Consider the following 22253-nt stretch of genomic DNA (forward strand, 5'->3'; position numbering starts at 1 on the left):
AAATGTTTACCACAACAAGTCTAGTTAACATCTGTCACCATATAAAGTTTATTTTTCTTGTGATGAGAACTTTTAAGATCTACTCTCTTAGCAATTTCTTAGCAACTTTCAAATATGCAATACAGTGTTATTAACTATAGTTGTCATGCTGTACATTACATCCCCATGACTTATTTATTTTATAACTGGAAGTTTGTACCTTTTGACCTCTCTTTAATACTTCTCATGGAAAATTTTTACTTAAGTGTAAAAAGGACAGAATAAAAATTATGATATTTGAATATGTGAACCATCATAAACCTCATTTTAGTCCTCACATGCTCCATTTATTTCTGTACCTAAATCCAGCCTCTATAAATCATTATTCATTTTAGGAAATTGTTTCAGGTTCTGCCTCATCTCACATTCATAGTTTCACCTGGGTGGCAAGTGACCAGAAACAATAGTAACTGTGTGACACGGTAGGTAATCATTTGTTACACACACATTGATTAGAGTGTGAAGGAAAGGTCACTTTGACACTGTTGGCAGCTGCATTCATTTTTTTTTAAGAGTCACTTTAAATCAATATGTTACTAAACCAGGAGGCTTCTGAGACTGATTGGTTTTAGAAATTCAGAACTCGTATCACTTTACTGCTTTTCTACAAAACCGTGAGCATCGGGAAATCTCAGGTCTACCTCTACATCTGCTACCCCCAGGTCTATAATCCTAGGCAAGCTCCCTTGCTTCAGTAGGGCTCTGTGTCTTCATCTATAAAATGGAATTGGACAGAATGTTCATTTGTGTGTGTGTGTGTGTGTGTGTGTGGTATTCATCCTGAAGAATGTTCCATGTGCACTTGAAAAGAATGTGTATTCTGCTGCTTTTGGTTGTAATGTTCTGCGTATATCTAATAAGTCCATCTTATATGTCATTTGAAACTAATGTTTTATTATTGATTTTCTGTCTGGATGATCTGTCCATTGATTTAAGTAGGTATTAAAGTCCCGTACTACTATTGTATTACTGTCAGTTTCTCCTTTTATTTCAGTAAATATTTACATTATGTATTTAGGTGCTCCTTTCTCCCTCTCTTCTCCTTCCCAGACCCCAATAATGAGAATGTTAGCATGTTTGATGTTGGACAGAATGTTCTTTCAGGTATGATTCTAGCTAAAGCTTTCTCAGTGCAGATCTGGGAAGATGGTTCAACCAACTTCTAAAGAAAGCGACTTTAGTTCAAAGGCACAGAAAGCAACCTAAAGGAAAAAAAGTCACTTAGACCAGTGGCACACAGACAGTCACTTCTCAATTACTGGACAGTCTTCCCCTTCTCCTCTTCTTTTCTCTGTTCTTTTTCTCTTTCACTCTGCTTCTTTTCTCTGTCTCCTTCTCTTCCCTATGCTTCCCTTCCCTTCTTTATCATACCTTTCCATCTGTCTCCCATTTTTGCATTTCTTCTCCTCATTTTCTTCCCTTTTAAGTTTTTCCTTCACTTGAGATTATTATTTTCGTTAAGCAATACTTGCCCATCGCCTTCCCCTATGTCATTTTTCATTAATTCAACAAAGATTTACTGAGCAGCTACTATGTGTCTGATACTTTCCAGTCACTAGAGAACAGGCCCCCTGTTCACAGGGAATTTATACCCTGTGTCAAGAAATGGGAAGTAAATAAGTAAATTTTTAAAAATTGCAGGGAGTGATAAGTGCTGAGAAGAAAATAAAATAATAATAAAATAGATGGTGTAAAAGATAGTGACCATGGCAATATATACATATATCAAATCACTGTGTTGCATACCTTAAACTTATATAACGTTTTATATCAATTATATCTCAGTCAAACAAGGGGGAAATAAAAAAGAAAGGTGGTCAAGAATGGTCTCTCTAAAGACGTGGCATTTCAGCTGAGGGCTGAGACATGAATGGGAAGCAAGAGCCAGACATGCTAAGATCTATAGGGTATTCAGGGCAGAGGAATCAGGTAGAAAGGCTGGGAAGAGAAACAAACTTGATGTCTAGAAAGAGAAAGAAGAGTGGCCAGCCAGTGTGGTAGAAGGGTAATGAACAAGGACGAGCGTGGTGGGAGGGGTGGTCCACAAGTGTTGTAGGTTGTTGAATTTGGCATAATTATGGAGAAAACATTTTTATTTCACTGTATGAATATTTAGAAGCACATAAAGAACTTTATATTAAAAATTATGCCATAAATTCATTTCTGGTACTTAGAAAATCTTTTCTAGTATTAGGGAAGATTGGGGCATGGAATGAGCTATCTGCTTCACAACTTTTCTGTAAGTGATGCTGGTTTAACTTGGCACTGTCCAGGGGACATTTGCAACATATGTAGATTTCATAGCTATGGAAGATGAAAGTAGAACTGCTATATTTTTCTGCTTTCCCCTCTGAAAGTTGAGCCAAACATTAGCAGAGATGGAGACCCCCCTACTGACACCAATTAATAGTGGAAGCAATAGGTAGAGGGGTAGATCCCAAAGAGGAAATGTTGATGCTTTTTGAAATTGTCTTTTGAAAAATACTCTTTAGATTAGCTTTCATTGTGGGTAATTTTTCTTCTTCTTATTTTTTTTTGAGAAGTAACTTGAGTAGACTATAAAGAAAGAAAGAGGGAAAACTGCAAATGATTACTCTGTGTGTAATTTCGTGAACTCTACTGTAATGGGTGCCAGACGACCTTGATGGGACATGAAAACATAATCCAGAAGGGCATGCAGCAAGTATCATTCCAGGGAATCGCAGCAATTGGATGAAAATGAGGAAAGCCTTTGGATTGCTCCCGAGGATGTCTCTGAAAAATGTGGGAGCATTTTCACGTAATTGGTTGTTACGTGGAAGTCATTCAAACAAATATTTTGTGAGCTCCTACTGTGTGCCAAGCGTGATTTTTTTTTTTAGAACTGGGTCACAATTTTAGTCAAAAAACAGTCATTGGCAGTGCAGAAAAAGTCTTATGTTCCCTGTTCTTAAGTTGTTTTTCACAAAAATTTCAAATCTTCTATAGATTTTTGTTTTCATCTGGTTTTGCTGCTGTTACTGTGTTAAATTATTTTAAATCCTAGCAAATATCTAAGCAGATAATGACAAATCTTTCTTTCTGTTAATAGGGGGGAATATGAAAACATGTTCTTAATCAAATCCAAATTGGACCACTGCTTCTTACAGTCTAAGTCTCTGTTGATGGTTTATCTCCTTAGTATAGACTAGATTAGTATAGACTATAGACTACATTGTTTTCTAGTCCCTCAAGTCTCAATTGACTTAAAATTGTGCATCTATTCATTAATATGTACTTTGGGTCAGAGTATGCAGCAATAAGGTAACTGGGATCTAAATATCTGGAGGAATTCTTTTTTATATAATAGAATTACATTCTCCCTCCCCAGCACCCCCCCCCCACTGAAGTTCTGTGGAAAAAAGAAGTGTAGCATTTATTTTCCTAGTATTTATTTGTTGACATGTTAAAGAAACTTTGAAATAATTTGGGAGAAATTTTTATATTTCACTGTATGAATATGTAGAAAGTACCACCAAGTAGCTTTTTTGGTTTATAGTTTGAGAATAAACATTTATGTATATTTAAGAATGCGTGTGTGTATATTTGAACATAGCATGCATATTTTCTTGCTTATGGCTAATTCCCCAGCACTGATTTATGTCCATAGCAGAAAAGAACAAGTATTAGGATAGCATTGCCTCTTTTACATATATTTTCAGGTCTCCTTAATTAGGTAAGGTTTTAGAACTTCTTTAAAAGTACTTGTATAAAGAAGATTTTGGAAGTGCAGTCAGATTTCAATTTGACAGTGATATATAACCAAGGCAAAATTTTACTTTTACGGTTAAGCTTTGATTATACAAATATAAACAGTGGTAGTTTTAAATGGAATTCTTCATTTTCCAGATGTTACAAAGCATTCATCCTTCCATGGTGCACTATGGAACTTTAATTCCGCCTTATCCTTCTGTATTTTGTTTTCTAAGTAATTTTATTTAGTACCTGAAATCACTAATCATAGACCTTAAAAGTAATATATTCTGCTGATTTCATTATATATGTTAGCTTTCAAATACACCTTAAAGGTGTTGAAGGGAAGATCACAGTGAAGAAACTGATCATATTTTCTTTTCCTTTTTCCAAACTAGGAGCCTTGATTATAGCAGGAAGCTGAAAAATGTAAGTGTTTTAATTTCACTTTCCAAACTTTTTTCCTTCTAACTTTGATGGTTCAAGTGTAAAATTTAGCTCATAAGTTCAAGGCCTCTCGAATGGCTTGCTAGAAAGAATCTTTCTTAGGAAACAATTATATGTGCCTCTGATAGACTAATTAATGACTCTGATAGAAATAAAAATGGTAGATTTTGCGGGGAGGGGTGGTCTCTTTAATTAGATAAGCGCTTAGTCCAGAAATAAATAAATGAAAGCTTGCACTCCATTTGTAATTTGGTCTCTTAAACACAGAATGATCTGTTTTAGCACTAACATTACTTCCTTGCCATTGGTAGGCACAGATGGGATTATTAAATTAAGCAGTTGGGCAGGTTGTTTTGGGGAAAAGATTAGCATAATATAAATAGTGTTGACTGTTGTGGGGCTGTACCTTTTGTGGTTTCTTTCCTATTAATCTTTTGAGTTTTTATTAGTACCTTCCAAAATCAACTTTTTAGAGTTAGATCTTATTTTCCAAGGCAAGTATGTTAGTGCTCTTTTATTTTAAGTTTAAATTGAAGAATGTAAGAAATGACCTTCTGTATATAAAATTTTAAAATTGGCTGTGACCCTCCCCTTTTAAAGAAATTTTCAGGGTGCTACTATATTTGATTGACATTCTCATTCTTATCTTCTTTTTCCTCCTCTATAAAACCAGGGATATTTGACATTTTTCATCATACAATTTTAAACAGAAACCCCATAATCTAAAACACAGCACAGTTCTATCTGCCGTTTTCCTATTACACTTTTCAAGAGAGCCTCATACTCTTAGCACACATTAGTTATTTTATGGCTCGAGTTCATGTCCTGACATTCGCAGTTTTCTGCTCTCTGGAAAGTTATTTGTAAGCAATCAGTTAAAAAAGAATTTCTGGAAGTTTTGAAGTATTCCTAAAGTCACCTTTTCCCACAGAGGTAGAAAACCAGATCACATCCTAGCAATGATGCACATAACCATATCTTGGGCCTGTTGCCATCGGAAGCATGTATACATATCACATTGTCCAAAGCATTTTCTGGCCAAGTAGAGGGAGGTACAATAAATACTTCCCAGCCTAGTTGAAGCGATAAGACCAAATGTGAAAACAAAATAATAGTCTTAGCTTTTCCATAGGCTTCAGATCCCAATAATTCAATTTTAAGGAGCTCATCTTCAGCTGACCCCTGTTGGGTTCTGTGGGAAAGTCAATGGAAAGAGCCTTTGCTTTTGCGGACAGTTTCTTTGGAAAGACAGAACAAAATTAACCTAGGACTGTAGCTTCAGACCAGTGAATATTCATAGACTTTCTTAAACGTCCAAGGTTGTTAATTGGCAGCAGTCTTGACCAGGCTAAAAATTTCCCATCTCAGATTAATAGGAATCTAACCGTACCCCCAGAACTAGGTCTCTGCAGATTGCATTCTTCATTACATTGCTGTCTTCTGACTTTAATTAGATATATTTTGTTGATCTTGTGCTGGAAACCACTAATTAACCTTTATCACTCCTCTGAAAAATGTTTGCCAGTGGTCTTAGCAGAACCTCTGTGCCCACAAGTAGAAATTATGGGCCTTTAAAAGCACCTCTCTCAAAAGGGATTGACAACCTGTTCCATCGCTGGTCTGGGGAAAGACTCCAGAGTTTCTGAAAAATTTTGCTTCCTGGTTTTGAAGCCTTCATGACATGAAAATAATTTTGGAGGATTTATTTTTCCTCCTTGCTGTCTTATAGATCACATTCTCACAACCAAATTCTTCCTAAAACTGGAGTCTTATTTTAACTACTGAACCGTGTTTGTGTTGACCGATGCAACATCGGGTCCTTATTAAAATGATTTTACCTAGAATGGATACCTCATGGATGGTGGGCTTTGTAAATTAATGTTACACATTCTCTCCTCCTGCTTTCCTGTTAGGGAAGCATTACTGATTCTTTAGTTTAAAAGTAATTCTTTGTGAGTGGTTCTCTTTCCCAGGTACTAGTGACTATTTACTGGCTGGGCAAAGCAGCGAATAGCTGTGCATCTTACAGCGGGACAACGCTAAACCTGAAGGAGTTCGAAGGCTTGCTGGCTCAGATGAGGAAGGTAACTTGACTTTTCTTCTTCATCCCATGACGTTCAGACAAGGTGGGAAAGCAACACATTTGCTTGTTTTTAAGATCTTTACAGTTTCACGTGGTAAAATTGCACAGGCCAAATATGTCGTGCACTCAAGGAAATGACCGCTTGTCTTACCAATGCCATCTTTGCCTCATACACCCACGCCTACCTGAACTTTGATTCCCTTCTGAGAATGGGAGATCTGAGCTTTATCCAATTTTAATTCCAAAAGAGAAAGTTCAATCCGTCCGTATATGACTTTAGATACCAAAGAGCTCAGTGCTTATTTTCTTGGGGGAATAACTCCTGAATTAAACAATACAGCATTATACAAAAATGAAGACTTGCTCTGCACTTTCATCCTAAAGGTCATTTTGCTTACCCATCAGGGCCTTGGTGTGGGTGAAGTAACATTAGCCAAGTTCTTGCCTGGGTACCCACTCCGGATGGGCTCTGAAAAATTAGAAGCATTCTCTTCAAAGATGCATATTTTATGACCATTGCATTTGAATGACCTGGAAATTTGGAAAACATGTTTTGTAATAGTCAAAGCTTTATTTGTGTATTTAATTATGGGAAAGACTGACCTAAGGCAGGAATTTGTCCAAGAAGCAGTGCAGTGTTTTTTGTGTGGCTGCCTATGTGTTCCTTTTTAGGATTCAGCAGTGTACGTTAACTCACCCAAAGTACTAGCATACAGTATTCCCCGGGAGCAGCCTCACCCAACAGGCCTTAGTGAACAGGTAAGGCTCATTTGTAATCAGTAGCATCCGTGGGTTTTGGATAAGACCCATAGTGCAGCATATATAATTAAGACCTTCTTCTTCCTCTTTTCTCTAACATGCAAATTAAATGCACCAGTGAGACCTCGTTGAGAGACATTCTGTATTTTACGGATTTTCTTTTAATACTGAAAGCAAGAATTTGCTCCAACTTTCTAATGATTTATTCTTTTTTCCTTAAAGCTAATAGTTCTAATAATTCTTTGCATTTGGCTAGAACCAGGCCGGCTCATATATGTGTAAATGGACAAAGCTTTCATATTAGTCATAACACATATAAACAAAGTCCTTGAAGCTAAATTCCTTGAAAAATAAAATAAACACACCACTCAAACACAACACATTGTTTCTTAGTCTTAACCCTTATTTGTCCTTTAATCTTTCATCTCTCTCAATAAAGGATACTTAGGGAAAATACAAAGGTAAGTTTCAGTATGGATTTGTGAAATCTAAATGTTTGCTGGTCTTATGTTAAATTTGGACTTGGATAATGATAGACGGATTATCTGTTTTAAACTATTGAAAAGCTCTGCCTCATAGTTTCCCTGCTGATTTCTCTTGGAATCTGATTTCTTCTCATTATTGATGTTTCTTATCACGAGTCCAGCTTCTCTATAATCTGAGCAGCTATTGGTCTGTGCAGCTCTCCTAACTTCCCTTTCTAGTGAGACGGTTGGTTACTAACAACTGCCTTGAAATCACCTGTTGTTGTGAACAGCTGTTACTTTTTTTTTAATGAATATAGATGACCTCACAGGACATGAGGGAGTAGTTAGTATCACTGGCCAAAGCGTGACTTAACTAAAAATGGCCAGCTGTGGTGTTCCCATATAAAGAGAGTAGTGGTCTCTCTATGTAATGAGAGTAATTGACTTGAATTTCACAGGTCTATCCAATGCCTGAAAATATTAGATTTATCTAAAGTGTATACTATCTCATTATATCAATTAAGATTGAGTTTAACTGGGAAATGCAGACAACTCCGCCAGTGGCTTAAACAAGATAGAGTTTTATATCAAACTCACATAAGGTCTGGACATGAGCAGTCCAGGGCTAGTGTGAGGGTCCTGTGACCATCAAGGGCTCAGGCTCCTTCTGTCTTTTTACTCTACTGTCCTCAACTCACGGACACTCACCTGCTGGTCCAAGATGGCTGCACAGGCTTTAGCCTTCACGTCCACCTTTGAGCCAGGAGAAAGGAGGGCTGAGGAGAAGAAAGGCCTATGCCTTCCTTTAAACACACTTCTGGGAAGTCATGCACTACATTTCTGCTCACATCCTATTGACTTGAACTTGGTCACGTATCCATACCTAGCTGCAAGGAAAGACTTGGGGAAAGTAGATTTTATTTCATTTAAAAACTGTGTGTATTTTCACTGGAGAAGAAGTGGAAAACAGATATTGAGAGACAACTGGAATCTCTTCTGCACATATACATGCTGAAATAAATTTGAAATTAAAAGCTTTTCTTTCACAAAGGAGGCTAGCGTGAAATTTTTTTATATTCATTTTTTTCTAGTGGGAGAAATGTGCATAAAAATGATTAACTGTGGTACAACTTGTTAAGTTCTGTAGTGCAAGGAACACATGTAGAACCCTTAACATAAGCATCGGACACATAGTAGATGTTCGTAGTAGGTTGCTATTGCTATAGACAAAAAAGGTCTCTGGGCTTCCCTGGTGGTGCAGTCGTTGAGAGTCCGCCTGCCGATGCAGGGGACATGGGTTTGTGCCCCAGTCCGGGAAGATCCCACATGCCGCGGAGCGGCTGGGCCCGTGAGCCATGGCCGCTGAGCCTGCGCGCATCCGGAGCCTGTGCTCCGCAACGGGAGAGGCCGCAACGGTGAGAGGCCCGCATACCGCAAAAAAAATAAAAAAGAAAAAAAAAGTCTCTGAAAGCATCATGACAATGGCCTTTCACTGGGCCTGGATACATCAGAGAAAGTCTCCCAAAGGAAGGGACACTTAAGCTGAACCAAGGGGAATTACTACGAGAATAGTGAGATTAAAGGGAGCACTGTAGGGACGAGGGTGGCCCTAGAGATCTCAGGACCTGCAACTAGAAAGTCAACGTTCTAGGTTCTTCCTCTCTCTTTCTGTCTCTCTTCTCTTCCGGTCTCTTCTTGAATTCATCCTCTCCTCCAGTAGGCAAACACCCTCTCACAGCAGAGACCATGGCCAACAGCATCCCCGGGATTATCTGCTCCTAGCTTCTTGCCCGGAAGGCAAGGAATTCTTCTCCCTTTTTAGGGAGAATTTAAAGCCCCAGCTTTAAAATTCCTAGGGTGTACTCTGGTCCAGTGTGGGTCCTATCCCTGAACCAGTCAGTGTGACCAGGGACAGGGGATACCATGATTGGCCTAAGCCAGTACTGTCTCAGAGGGTGCTATCAGAACAAGGGGTTAAAGAGGGGGGAGCTTGATGGGCAAACAAGTACAAGACCTTGGCCTAGAGCAGCAGCCATCATCAGCTTCTCTTCCCTGAACCTGCTTTATGTTTTCATGATACTTACCATTCAACTTTGTATTCAAATTTGTATTTGTATACAAATTTGTATTTGTATATTTTTCTGTCTGTGTTTTGCCTTCCCTGCTAGAGCATAAGGCCCATGAGGACAGGGAATTTATCGAATTTGCATAACATTGTGTCCCCAGCACTGAAGACAGTGCTTGGCACATAGACCACGTTCAGTCAGTATCTGTGGAATGAATTGCTTCACCAACGAGAGTATGGAGGGTAGAGATGGCTCATCAGGCTGGAAAAGTAGAACCTAACACACTGCAGAATAGGATTTAGCCACCTTATAAATCACAAAGGAAGCAGAAAATGGTGAGTGGTAAAAGAGAGGCATCTGGAGTTTCTCAGATACCAGAAGTCAGTCACCAACTGTAGCTGGTTCTCATTATCTCTGACAAAGGAGGATAAGAAGAGGACAGATGAGTAAAATAATCCAAAAATATTGTGGGAGCTAGTAATTCACACCCCATTCATTAACACACTTTTACTAGAACAACCAGCAATTAGCACAATGGACAGATTTGAGTCTTATCCCCTTTCCCTGGAGTGCTCTCTGTAGAAGACAGGATGCCACTACTGGGCATCTAGATGGAAAGCGTAGACGACGTAAGAGACCCCGAGTACAGAGCACTTAGACTGTGCTAGCCTTTGTGTTGGTTTATATCTTCTAACCCCGCTCCCAAAGCTTGCCTCTGGGTGACTTGATGGAATCCAATAAAATTGTTCATCCCGCGGATGTCCAAATCTTCATTTCTGGCTAAAGAGCCAGCCTCTTGCTTCACCCTGAGGTTTCTAAGGGACCAGCTTGGCCAAGGATGGCCACAGGTGGCCTGGTTTTCACTTGTCAAACTGACCCTGCCGTTCAGCTTCCAGCTCTCACTTGACCCAAGGTTTAATTCTTGGCTTTCTACAAAGTCATGAACAGAACGGCCTTTTTGTTTTTCTTTCCCATAACTGGCTGCAAGAAAGCAGCTGGAGCTCCAAGAAGCATGTCAACTTTCTCTTTTTCCTTTCTGTTCTCCTGTGGTCTGTAGGATAGGGTGGGGGAGACATTTGGGTGTTGGGGGAAACTTGCCTGATATTATTTTCTTGAAAATCCAGTTTTGTAATTCTGTGCCAAGCAGCTTGTAAAATTGTGTCATTTCTAGATGTTACCAGTGGCTCGACTTCCTGAGTGTCTGCCCTCCCTGATGGGAAATTGGGCCCAAGGCATCTAGTTATGGGATATAAATGGAGAAGGAGATAGAAGAGTATCCGTGTGTATATAAGATTATGTCCTTAACTGCATTTATAAATTTTCTATGATTTATATATTGACATTTACCTGCCAGATGAATACATAGGAGTGATTATAACACAGCTAACATTTTTCGAGCACTTATGCGTCAGGTGTTTTTCTGAATGCTTTCCATATAGTAATACATTTAACCTTCCCAGCAATACTATGAGATAAATATTATTAGCTCTATTTTACAGATGAGAAAATTGAAATTGGGCAAGGTAAAGTAACTTGCCCAAGGTCAGACAGCTGACAAAGGGTGGAGCCAGGATTTAAACTGTCAGCTGAGCTTCCAAGACCATGCTTTTAACCTACTCTAAACTGTCTCTCTTTTGCAGCACGTGTAGGTTGGTGATCTAGGCATAAACAGTGTTTAGCGAAGGGACATTATCCAGGTTAGTGTCATCCACTGAGTAAGCAGGCAGTAAGTGTCCAGCCGCTGGGAGAGGTGATGCTGTTGTTGACAGCTGTAACTGTACCAAAGTTCATCAAATGCCAGGTTTTACTGTTTGGTAGTTGAAGACAGAGTCTTGTGTTAGAATCACAGCTTTGCTGATTACTGTGTGACCTGAGTCAATTTACTCAACCTCTCTGATTCTTTTCTCCTCTATAAAATAGGGACAATGGTAACCCCATCATTGGGGAGCAGGTTGTGAGGATTAAAGAACAGAGCATAGAGAAAGCTTCAAGCATAGCCCCAGACACATAGTAAGTGTTCAATAACATTAGCCATTTAGCCTATTCTCAGTGGATAAATAATCCAAGATAATTACTTGCATTTCCAAAGAAATTAAATGCAAAACCATATCCAATTTAGATGTATACTTTTCAGTTAGTCATGAATTCTTTTTCCTGCTAGTCAGGCCTGGCTTTTGTACAAGTCCTGGTTAACTTTGACCTACGAGTAAACTAAAATACCTTAATTTCCATAACTGGAATTTCTGCCTTCCTCGGGAGGGTCATGTCATCTGTAGTCCCCCAGGCTGTTTGACAACCTGTTCTTCAGGGGCACTAATCGGGTCCTCGGTGTGGCTGCAGCAGGGTACCCCCCTCAACCCTGCCCTTCCCCTTTTTCCTACTCCTTCTCCTGATGCAAGACCACTGTGCATGCCTTGTGAATTACAGCTGCTCTGTTCCCCCAAAGGGCCCCCTGCTGGGGAGTGTGTCAGAGGATCTGGTTATAATTGATAGAAGCAGCTGGCAAAGGCACTTCCTAAAAGGCTTTGGCTCCGGCGAGCATATTAGTCAGTGTAGACAGTTTCCAAAATTGCTACCACGGAGAATTTTTTTTTTTTTTTCTTTTCTATGGGGAATGGGGAGGGGACCTGCCTGAGAATCCCAGGAAGTCTTCAGTGGGACCTTCCAGTCTTTGCGGATGTCCTTCACAGCCCTGATTTTAAGCAACAGTCTGGGAGAGATTAAATTGAGGTTTATCTTTGAGTGACCGGAGTTATTTCTGTTTTCGTCAGCTTGGACTCTTGTAATTAATGCTAAGACACTGGCGGGAACAAGGCTTTTATTATAATTCGAGGGTGAGGATGGCTTTGACTGACCTTTCTTCTGCTGGAGTTTCAGTGTTTTAGTATGTGCTGCTTGCGCTGGAAAGAATTTATAATCACAGGCTGTCAAAGACAGCCATTGTTCTCACTGCTCTGAACATGTGGGTCAGCCACAAGTGCTTTCAGCTCCCCCAGTGCCAAGAGCTGGCCGAGCGCGAGAGCATGCCTGGATTCTTCCGAGGCATCAGGAAAATCATTTCACATATTTTTCCCTGCTTTTTTTTTTTTTTTTTTAATTTTTTGCCCCAGAAAGACAGCTCCCTTTCAGAGCAGGAATTTCCCTTCAAGGTAGCAGAAGATGGAAACATGCTGCTCCAGGATTTTACGGAACTGATTCTGCTGCAAAAACAAATGCTGTGTGCATTAGCCAGACAGCATAAACAGAAGCAGTTGTGCAGCTAAACCGGGGGCTGGGTCCCAGAACAGACATGCAGTTATGGATCCTGAAAGATGGGTCAAGGTTAAGGTTTTAGTTTCTCATTTTTGTTTTTATCTGTCATTGTATTCTTGTGAATCCAAACTTGATGATCTTTTATTCTCAGTTCCTTGGACTTTTTTTTTTTTCCAACATTGTGGAGTACGAGATGCTTGGGGATTTTTTTTTTTTTTTAATATGTGTGATTTTCGGATTGAAAAAGTTGCAGCAAGGAAGGCTTAATGAAGTGTTGTGTAGATGATAATCAATTTGATAACTGGTTGCCGTAGCCTTTCCAGATTGATTCTATATGCAGGATTTTTTGGAGACCATTGGAGATTGATTTTCCTGATATTTGTAGCCTCTATGTCTGTTGCTGTGATGTCTGTAATCCTTTCTTTTTCTTCTTGAACAGGAGACTGATGACGTTGAGAGCCCTAAACGTAGTATTCGAGACAGTGGCTACATCGACTGCTGGGACTCTGAGCGCAGTGACTCCCTCTCTCCCCCTCGACACGGCAGAGATGATTCCTTCGATAGCCTGGATTCCTTTGGCTCCCGTTCCCGGCAGACACCTTCGCCAGATGTAGTCCTCAGGGGAAGCAGTGATGGTAGGTTGGAGCCTTAATAAACTGCACATCTTAGAATCAAACATTAACAAGGGCCGCCTTGTCACCGGCTGAGAGATTGGCCCTAGAAAGGTAGACTCCATATCCACCTTGCTGGAATCTGGTAATTCTAAACTGGTAGGGAAAAAAATCTCTTAATGTTGTTTCTCATGGTCCTTAGAATTTTGGTTGGCTTTGCCAGCAGCTGGTTTGAACACTGCCTCAATGAGCGTATCTTCTGTTGGAAAATGTGTTACATCATTCCTACCTGGGTCTCAGTAAACCAAGACGCTGTGCAGACCATTAGCTCATAAAGTGTGCCGAAGGTTTATATGCTCCAGGTACGAGGAAGGGAAATGTTTGAGTGAGTACCACACTGTGTAAGTGAAAGTAGATCAACTTCCAGCAAACTGGAAACACACTGCACACACTTAGGAAAGCTCTGAAGCTTGGGATTGTGAAACCGTAATTGGTACAATTTGGGCAATTCTTTTGATACCTGACCATTGACTAGAGCGATGCCGGTGGCCATTAATGTATAGAACACAGCCCAGACTGCCTGTTTCTTCTGAGGCTGGGTTTGATTTAAAGCCCATGCATTTTATGTCACCTGAAAGGAATGATCATTTTTCTTTACAAAAATGTATGGTCATGCAACCTGATGTAAATTGAACACATATTTTCCAAGAGCTGTTTACCTTACTTATCTTGCACCTTTGTGCTTTTAGGAAGGGAAGATAGATTGGCTCTGCATGTATAAGCTTGCAGAAAGGCACTTAGGCTGGTGGGGAATTTTTTTATTTGTGTCTATTTCTTTTTCATGTATTGCTTGACTGAAGCTAATGTTTCTAGAGACTTTAAGTCTTCTGTCTGAGATGAAAATTATCTTTTATAGCTAAAAGATCCCTTTCAGCTATAAAATTCTATGTTACCAAAATACTTGGGTATTTAACATGCCCAGGTCCTGAGTTCATTACTCGACCCCTGGTATCTCATTTAACCCTCAGCACATATTACAAGATACTCAGTATCTGACTTAGTCCTCTGTGAAACATTCCTTAGTCATATTTTACAGATGAATCTTAGAGAGGTTAAGTAATCATCCTAACATTGTCTTTTTTTTTTAAGTAATTTTTATTTATTTATTTATTTAGGCTGCGTTGGGTCTTCGTTGCTGTGTGCAGGCTTTCTCTAGTTGCGGCGAGCGGGCTTCTCATTGTTGTGGCTTCTCTTGTTGCGGAGCATGGGCTCTAGGTGCATGGGCTTCAGTAGTTGTGTCACACGGGCTCAGTAGTTGTGGCGCGTGGGCTTAGTTGCTCCACGGCATGTGGGATCTTCCCGGGCCAGGGCTCGAACCTGTGTCCCCTGCATTGGCAGGCGATTCTTAACCACTGCTCCACCAGGAAAGTCCCCTAACATTGTTTTTAAGTGCCGTAAGTCGCTGTAAGTAGTGTAACGATGTTAGCCTCAAGAAGCGTGAGTCCAAAACTTATACCCTAAAGCTTAATTTACCCACACTTCTTTCTGTTTGCCTAATAGATTTTTCAAATTCTAGCATGACTGAACGCTTTTGTTTAGTACTTAAACTTTCCAACAACTAGATTAGCCTCAGGGCCACATCGTATGTGACTCCTAAAGAATTCCATGGTGCATTGTGAACTGCTTGAAAAACATTTCTAAAAATTTACATGACATCTTAAGTCCCACCCACAGTATTAGAAGTTACAATACCAACTGCATGATCTAATTGACCTTTAACATAACTGAAAGGGAGATTTACTTTTGTGAAACATATTTTAACCAAACTATTTCATCCATATTATTTTGATTGTTTTAAAAAATTATTATTGTCTCATCCTAGTTTTTAATAACTGGTAATGCAGATCCTTTATTTATTCTGTCACCAGCTTCGAGAGGTTCAGAGTTTATACTGAGCCACATCTTGAAGGGATTTGAGATGGTAATTACTAATATTGTACTAATATGTGCTGAGGCACAATTTCGTTTGCAGCAGTTAAGATTGATAAGCCAGAGTCTTTTCATAAAAGTTTTTCCCATGTAAAGAAAAACATGAAATTGAGCTTCACAAAACACCATCCATGAAAGAGCATCTTAACACACAGATTTCACCAATCAGCCTGATACCTTCAGGCTTATGTTCTTGTAAACTAATCAAGACCTAATGAGGTTTTAAAGAAAAACAACACTTTTTTATCTGCCTTAAAAAAATGTGGTATAATTTTATCCAAATAGATGTTGTATTTCATTAGAGCTTATGGTATATTTTTTAAGTGATGATAATCAAGAAGATTGCTGGTCCTAATAAACACTTGCAAATTTAGAAGAACATTTTAATTCTTGAAAACTTATTTCCTAGGACTCACAGTCAATTAGGGAAAGTCTTACCATGAAATTCTCCAACAACATATTGGCTCAATAGAGAGAGTTTTCATTTTATTATTACTGAGGTCCACTGACCCATTCAGTAGGGATGACCAAGAGCCACACTCGTAAGAGGTGCCACGATTCCATGGGTTGGACACGAGAGCCACCTGGTAAGGAGGCTGTGGATCTCCAGGGTCAATTCAGCCAATCTGGCTTGCTAAATAGGTACCCAGCTCCTCCCTCACCCTCACTGGCATGCCTTCTGAGGCCACTAATAAGCTTCCCTGAACAGGAAATACAAAACCTTACACTCAGGTGCTTTTAAAATTAAGAACATATTTTATAAACATAATGCATATTGTTAAATAAATATTCTTACCTTTTATAGAAAAGACGAGTTAAGGGAGAGAAATAAGGAATGAGAGAAATTAGAGTGTTAGAGGAGATGAAAAAGCAATGGGTTGGCGGTGTGTATGGTAAAGATACATAAAAAAAGATAGACCGGGGCTTCCCTGGTGGCGCAGTGGTTGGGAGTCCGCCTGCCGATGCAGGGGACACGGGTTCGTGCCCAGGTCCGGGAAGATCCCACATGCCGCGGAGCGGCTGCGCCCGTGAGCCATGGCCGCTGAGCCTGCGCGCCCGGAGCCTGTTGCTCCGCAACGGGAGAGGCCACAACAGTGAGAGGCCCGCGTGCCGCAAAAAAAAAAAACAAAACAACAAAAAAAAAAAACGATAGACCCCTAGTTGCTGGAAGGGAGAGAAATGTAGCCCAGGCGTAAAGGAAGGATCAGACTTTGATAAAAGTATGTCCGCCTCATCACGTGCAATGTTGGGCATAGATGGAGATGCCACCCTAGTACATTTTCATGTTTTCAGGGTGAAGTCAAGTCAAGATCTTTCTGGGCTTCCCTGGTGGCGCAGTGGTTGGGAGTCCGCCTAACGATGCAGGGGACGCGGGTTTGTGCCCCGGTCCGGGAGGATCCCACATGCCGCGGAGCGGCTGGGCCCGTGAGCCATGGCCGCTGAGCTTGCGCATCCGGAGCCTGTGCTCCGCAGCGGGAGAGGCCACAGCAGTGAGAGGTCCGTGTACCGCAAAAAAAAAAAAAAAAAAAGATCTTTTGAAGTCTTGGCCTGAGATAAGAGGGGTTCTAACACTTATGGAAAGTATACCTCACCAGCCACTATCTGGGTGCTTTACATCTCTTGTAATCATCATGACAACCTGGGAGAGCTGTATTATCACCTCCTTATTTCCAGTGAGGACACTGAGGTACAGAGGGCTTCAATTTCCGTCACACAGCTAGTAGATGATGGAGCTGAAATTAGATCCTGGTCTCTAGGTCCAAAACGTTATGCTTCTTTCAGCTGAGCCACTCTGCCTCAGGGCATTTGCAAATTAACTTTTCTTGAAGTGCCTGTTGAAGACATTCATCAAAGGCTAATTGGGGAAAAAAAAAAAGGTTATCTGTTTATGTGTTAAACAACCTATTTTGAGACTCTCAGTATATTATGGACAATATGTTTTTAGATATTGTACCAAAATAAGTTTCATAGATTACAGGATTTTAGAATGGGGTGGGGGGGGGGGGGAACCAAGACAACTCTAATCCATACTAAGCCTTCATAGTTGATTGAAGAATCATTTTCTTTCATTCATTTATTCAGCAAAATACAGTTCTTCCCCTAGTCAGGATGCTTTAGGCAAAGGACATTTTTCCAAGAGAAGTGTGTTGCAGAGGAAGGAGCTATTTATTCTCTACTTGTGCCCAAAGTTAGGAAACTGCAACAGTGCACATCATGATGACAACATCCTTTTAGCAAAGTCTGATCCTTCCTTTCCCCAGGGCTATGCTTCTCTCCCTTCTAGCAACTAGGGGTCTTTCTTGGGCTGGAATCTGGAGAACAGAAACTGGAGTCTGGAGCTGTTACTTACCAGCCATGGAGAAAGGGCTCTTTGGGTCTCTCTGGGCCTCTGTTTCTACCACTGTAAAATGGGGATAATATCAAATAGGGAAACAAATCCAAGTGCTTAGCAAGTTAAGGTAGTATTAGTGTTTGTTATAAAGCATTCACAGGGGGCTCTAAATATTTTATTATGACACTGAGACAGATAGACTTGATAAAAGACAGGGTGAGAAGGGAGTTAAGTTATGAATCAAAAACCAACAAGTAATGAAATGGTCAAAACTTCAGAAGGGAGGCTGAAAGCAAGTGGCATGAATAATTCATAAATTGAATATTTCATCTGCAGCAATGAACAACTTGTTTATGGTCAATGCTTTAACTTTCACCATTTTTTAAAAGCCATTAAATCATTTTATCTCCAGGGCAATTCATTTCATTCCTATTTTTGCAGAAAAAGGACAGGCAAGTGTGTTAGAGGCAAGCCTAGGAGCCCACAGGTCATCAGTGGCAGATCCAGAACTATTATGGCATAAAGAGTAGTCAGTGTTTGTTAAGCGCTTACTCGGGGCCAAGTACTGTACCCAAGAGTTTTACATGTATCCGATCCTCCCAGCAGCACTATGAAGTAGGTGATATTATTATCCTCACTTTATAGATTGGGAAACTGAGGTTTGGAGTGGTGAAGTGACAAATGACAAAACTAATGAGTGTCAGAGCTCAAAATGAAGTGGATCTGACTTAACCCCCTGCACTACCCACTCTGCTAGGCTGCCACATCGCTCGACTCTTAGTTTAAGGTTCTTTTCACACGGGTAAGGAGGTCAATTTCTATTTGCTATCAGTGGAGTTGAAGAACCTTTTCATAATGCTCTCAGTGATTAAGAGTTTTCAACCAGCATTCAAATGGTGGCTGCCTGTCACAGTAGTGTGTGTTTTCATGACAGTTTCACTCTAATGGATCTTAGAAATCTGGTGAGATGAGACTCAGGAAACAAGGATACAATATAATTATGGGGGCTATTGACCAACAAAAGACTGATGTTGGTAACATTGAATTCCTCTGTGTTGTGTAAAACACTGTTTAAGCCAAACTAATTCATTGATTCATCTGATCATTTAAGAATACCCACTGTGCCCAAAGACACTGTGATAAGTACAGTGTGAAGGATATAAAGCCCTTATTTTCAAAATACAAGGTAGAAAGCATAATGCATCAGAAGAGAAATAGACCTTCGGGCCATAGTGTTCATAGGAAACAAAGATTGCCCCCAGCTATGGGTACCAGGAAGGGCTCCGAGGTAGAGGAATACGCACTTATTATAACTCAAGCTGTTTCCTGGAAGGCAAACCCTTGGTATAATCCATACTGATCATTTTTCTGAATTCCTATAGTTCTTATATGTCTGTGCTCGTTGATTTTTTTATAACTGATATTCTCCAGGTGTTTCATGAGTTGGTTAAAGGTACCTCAAAGACAAAGGATTATAAATCCTTCATAATTCTTATTTGTCAGAATATCTAGCGCAGTGTAAGACATGCAACAACAGGTGCTGAGTAAAAACTCCATTGGTAAATTTATGTTTCTTCTTCTGAGAGTTGAAGGATCTGAGCAGGCGTATAGTTCTATTGCAAATGTGTTGTTAATTGTAACTCTCAGATACAGCTAAGCTTTCTTCTTTTTTTTTTCTTAATTTGACTTCTTTTTTCCTGATTAGAACGGAGAGCTTTTCCCAGAGTGGATTAATTTCGACTGATACTTTAGATTTGTTAAGTGAATAATTTAAGGAAGTAATCCCGGGAACCCACAGATGTAACCACATCCCCCATACTGCATACTTGCCATTGGGAACTTTATTGCTAGCCCAGCACACTTTCTCAGCACCCATCCTCTCTTCCCAGGGAGAGGAAGCGACTCTGAATCCGACTTGCCCCATCGGAAGCTGCCGGATGTGAAGAAGGATGACATGTCTGCGAGGCGGACATCCCACGGTGAGCCAAAATCAGCAGTGCCTTTTAACCAGTACCTCCCCAACAAAAGCAACCAGACAGCCTACGTCCCCGCACCTCTGAGAAAGAAGAAAGCAGAGCGAGAGGAATATCGGAAGAGCTGGAGTACTGCCACCTCCCCCCTGGGTGGGGAGAGGCCCTTCAGGTAAGACCTGGACTGCGCTGCTCCCATCCTGGCTTGTGGTACAGGAATTATGGCCCCAGGACAAGAATGAGCTCAAAGAGCCATTTTAGAACTTTGGTGTCAGATTACAGATGGAGGTGGGCAGGACACATCTTCAGAGAGGGATTGTCATGATAGAATATAAGCTTCGTGAAGGCACCTGTTCTAGGTGTGCCTGGCACACAGTAGGTATTCAACCAATACTGGTCTAATGAGCAGATTTTAACGAGCAGATTTTTGAAACTAGCTCTATCGACAGGACATTGAGAACATCTGTCATCCATGGCCTTCTGTGGAGACTGACTCCCACTCCTGTTAGATCAGGTGCAGTAAGACCTTTTATCTAGATGTAAGTTTATCTAGATATGAGCTCAAGCGTTATTGAAGGGATGCATGAACATGCTTGAGCCACATGTAGAAACAGTCATAATGAAATGGAAGAAACATTGGACTTCTCATCTCTTGAGAGAAACCAGCAGTCTTTCCCCTAATCTCTGATTATGTTTTTGTATTTATTCATTCATTTATTCAGCAAGTATGCATCTAGTGAGCTTCTACTACATGCTAGGTACTATCTTTTAGGCTTTGGGGACCCAGTGGTAGCTAAGATAGAGTCCCTGCCTTCAAGAACCGTAGAGTCCAATAAAAGAAACTTAAACAGTCTCGTCTAATCCCTTTCAGCAAAACCACCCTTATCATTGCATGGTTATTCCTTGTAGTCCACCTTTATTATCTATGATTGCTGATTGAATAAACATTAAAAGTTCTAATTATTGAACAAAACATGAATTATACCTTTCTAGAACAAAAGGTTTTTGCCTTTCAATATCAATTTTGAAATAGCTCTTAATCAATGTCGAGATTATGATGCATTGTATTAATTTAAAAATGGCTGCATTTAATTTTTTTCACATTACCAGGATCATATTGCATGCTATGATATTTTTTAAGTGGAAGTAATATCAGAATGACCGGGAGATGACATGGGATCTACTCCCCAGCCTAGTCTGTTAGTTTGGTCAATTATGTTGTCCAACTCACTAGCTATCCTGAAACAATAGAGGAAGAGGGAAGTGAAGTGGGGTCTCCTTGTGAAGAGGACCCCGTCCGCCGAATGGACCCTGGTGGGAAGCCTCCTGGTGGTGGGTTAGAATTACCCACCGGCAGTGGGAAGGCGCAGCCTCCTCCAGAGGGGGCTGCGGTGGCACCAGCTCCCAAGTCTGAAGAGGAAGATGCTGCTGAAATCCAAAAGCGCAGAAGGCTAGAGCAAGCTGGAATCAAGGTCATGCCAGCAGCACAGCGCTTTGCCAGGTTAGCTTTCCGGGCCAAGGACAGGCCTGGCTGGCTTTGTGCATGCCTGGAGGTTTGGAATCTGTCTGGTGTGATGGAGTTTCCATCTTGTTTTCCCACTTCCTGCTTTATCCGTTGCATCATTATTTCCTACTTGCAGCAAGCAGATAGAAATAGCTAATAGTCTTTGTCTTCAGGACTGTCTCTGCTGAGTTTCTGGTTCTTTTAAATGGAGGTGAAGAGGGAGCTTTGTGCTGCTTGAGTAGACCTTGTCCTGGTCAAGTATGTGTGGTCAGTCATTTGTGGGCTGCAGGATTTATCTTGCAATAACATCTTATTTTTCAATTGTTTATGGCTTGTTAATTTTCACACTACCCCTAAATGGCTCTTATCTTACTTTACACATCACTAGAAAATAGTTCTTTGGAACGGGGAACACTCTCTTTAGAAAGAGTGGCTGGCTGACAAAAATCCACTTACTTTCTTTGTCCCAAGGGAGTAGTAAGTAAGATTAGGTTTATTTGACTCATTTTCTAAAGCTCATTGATTCAAAAACAAAGAATGGAGTAATTACTTCTCTTAATTGTAACAAAGGCACTAGTATACAGTCCTGGTGGCCTCATATTACATGTGAGATAGAGACCTTTAGCAATTGAAGTCACAGAAAACTATAGTTCTACAGTTTTGTGTAGTGTTTGGGGAAGCTGATTAATTTTTCTCATATAATAGCCACAGAGATACTAACAAATAACAGTGAGACCAAAATTTATTTGACAAATTGAAATTCATAACAGTTTGACAACTGAAATTCCTTTGCCACTTGATGTTCCATTTAATCCTAAAAGGTAGGTGATATACCCATTTTCAAGCAGAGTAAACTGAGGATCAGTGAAAGTAAGTTACTTGACCATCTCAGAGCTGGTCACCACTGACCTGGTGGCCAGATCCAGATGTTCTGGCCATAGTGCCACAGCTGCCTCACACACATTGAATGGAATGTCTTCCATTCCTCCATACAACTCGATGTGTGATTATTGCTGTGGTCTA

General features: G+C 40.4%; 1 protein-coding gene across 7 annotated transcripts in view; it reads left to right on the forward strand.

Annotated features, from left to right (window-relative positions):
- The window catches only part of LIMCH1 (LIM and calponin homology domains 1), a 342005-nt gene that overhangs the window by 235475 nt on the left and 84277 nt on the right, over window positions 1-22253 (forward strand). For 3 of the 7 annotated variants that reach the window (XM_030881128.3, XM_060299272.2, XM_030881126.2), the window contains exons 5-8: window positions 4149-4179; window positions 6171-6281; window positions 13264-13459; window positions 19646-19898. In XM_030881128.3, coding sequence (XP_030736988.1) covers window positions 4149-4179; window positions 6171-6281; window positions 13264-13459; window positions 19646-19898 — 591 coding nt within the window. Of the gene's footprint in view, window positions 1-4148; window positions 4180-6170; window positions 6282-12677; window positions 12894-13263; window positions 13460-19645; window positions 19899-20960; window positions 21228-22253 lie in introns of those variants that run through there. The other 4 variants (XM_060299274.1, XM_030881130.2, XM_030881132.2 and 1 more) reach the window with 2 other exon arrangements.

Source organism: Globicephala melas, chromosome 5 (assembly GCF_963455315.2).
Source record: "Globicephala melas chromosome 5, mGloMel1.2, whole genome shotgun sequence".
Classification (NCBI taxonomy): domain Eukaryota; kingdom Metazoa; phylum Chordata; class Mammalia; order Artiodactyla; family Delphinidae; genus Globicephala; species Globicephala melas.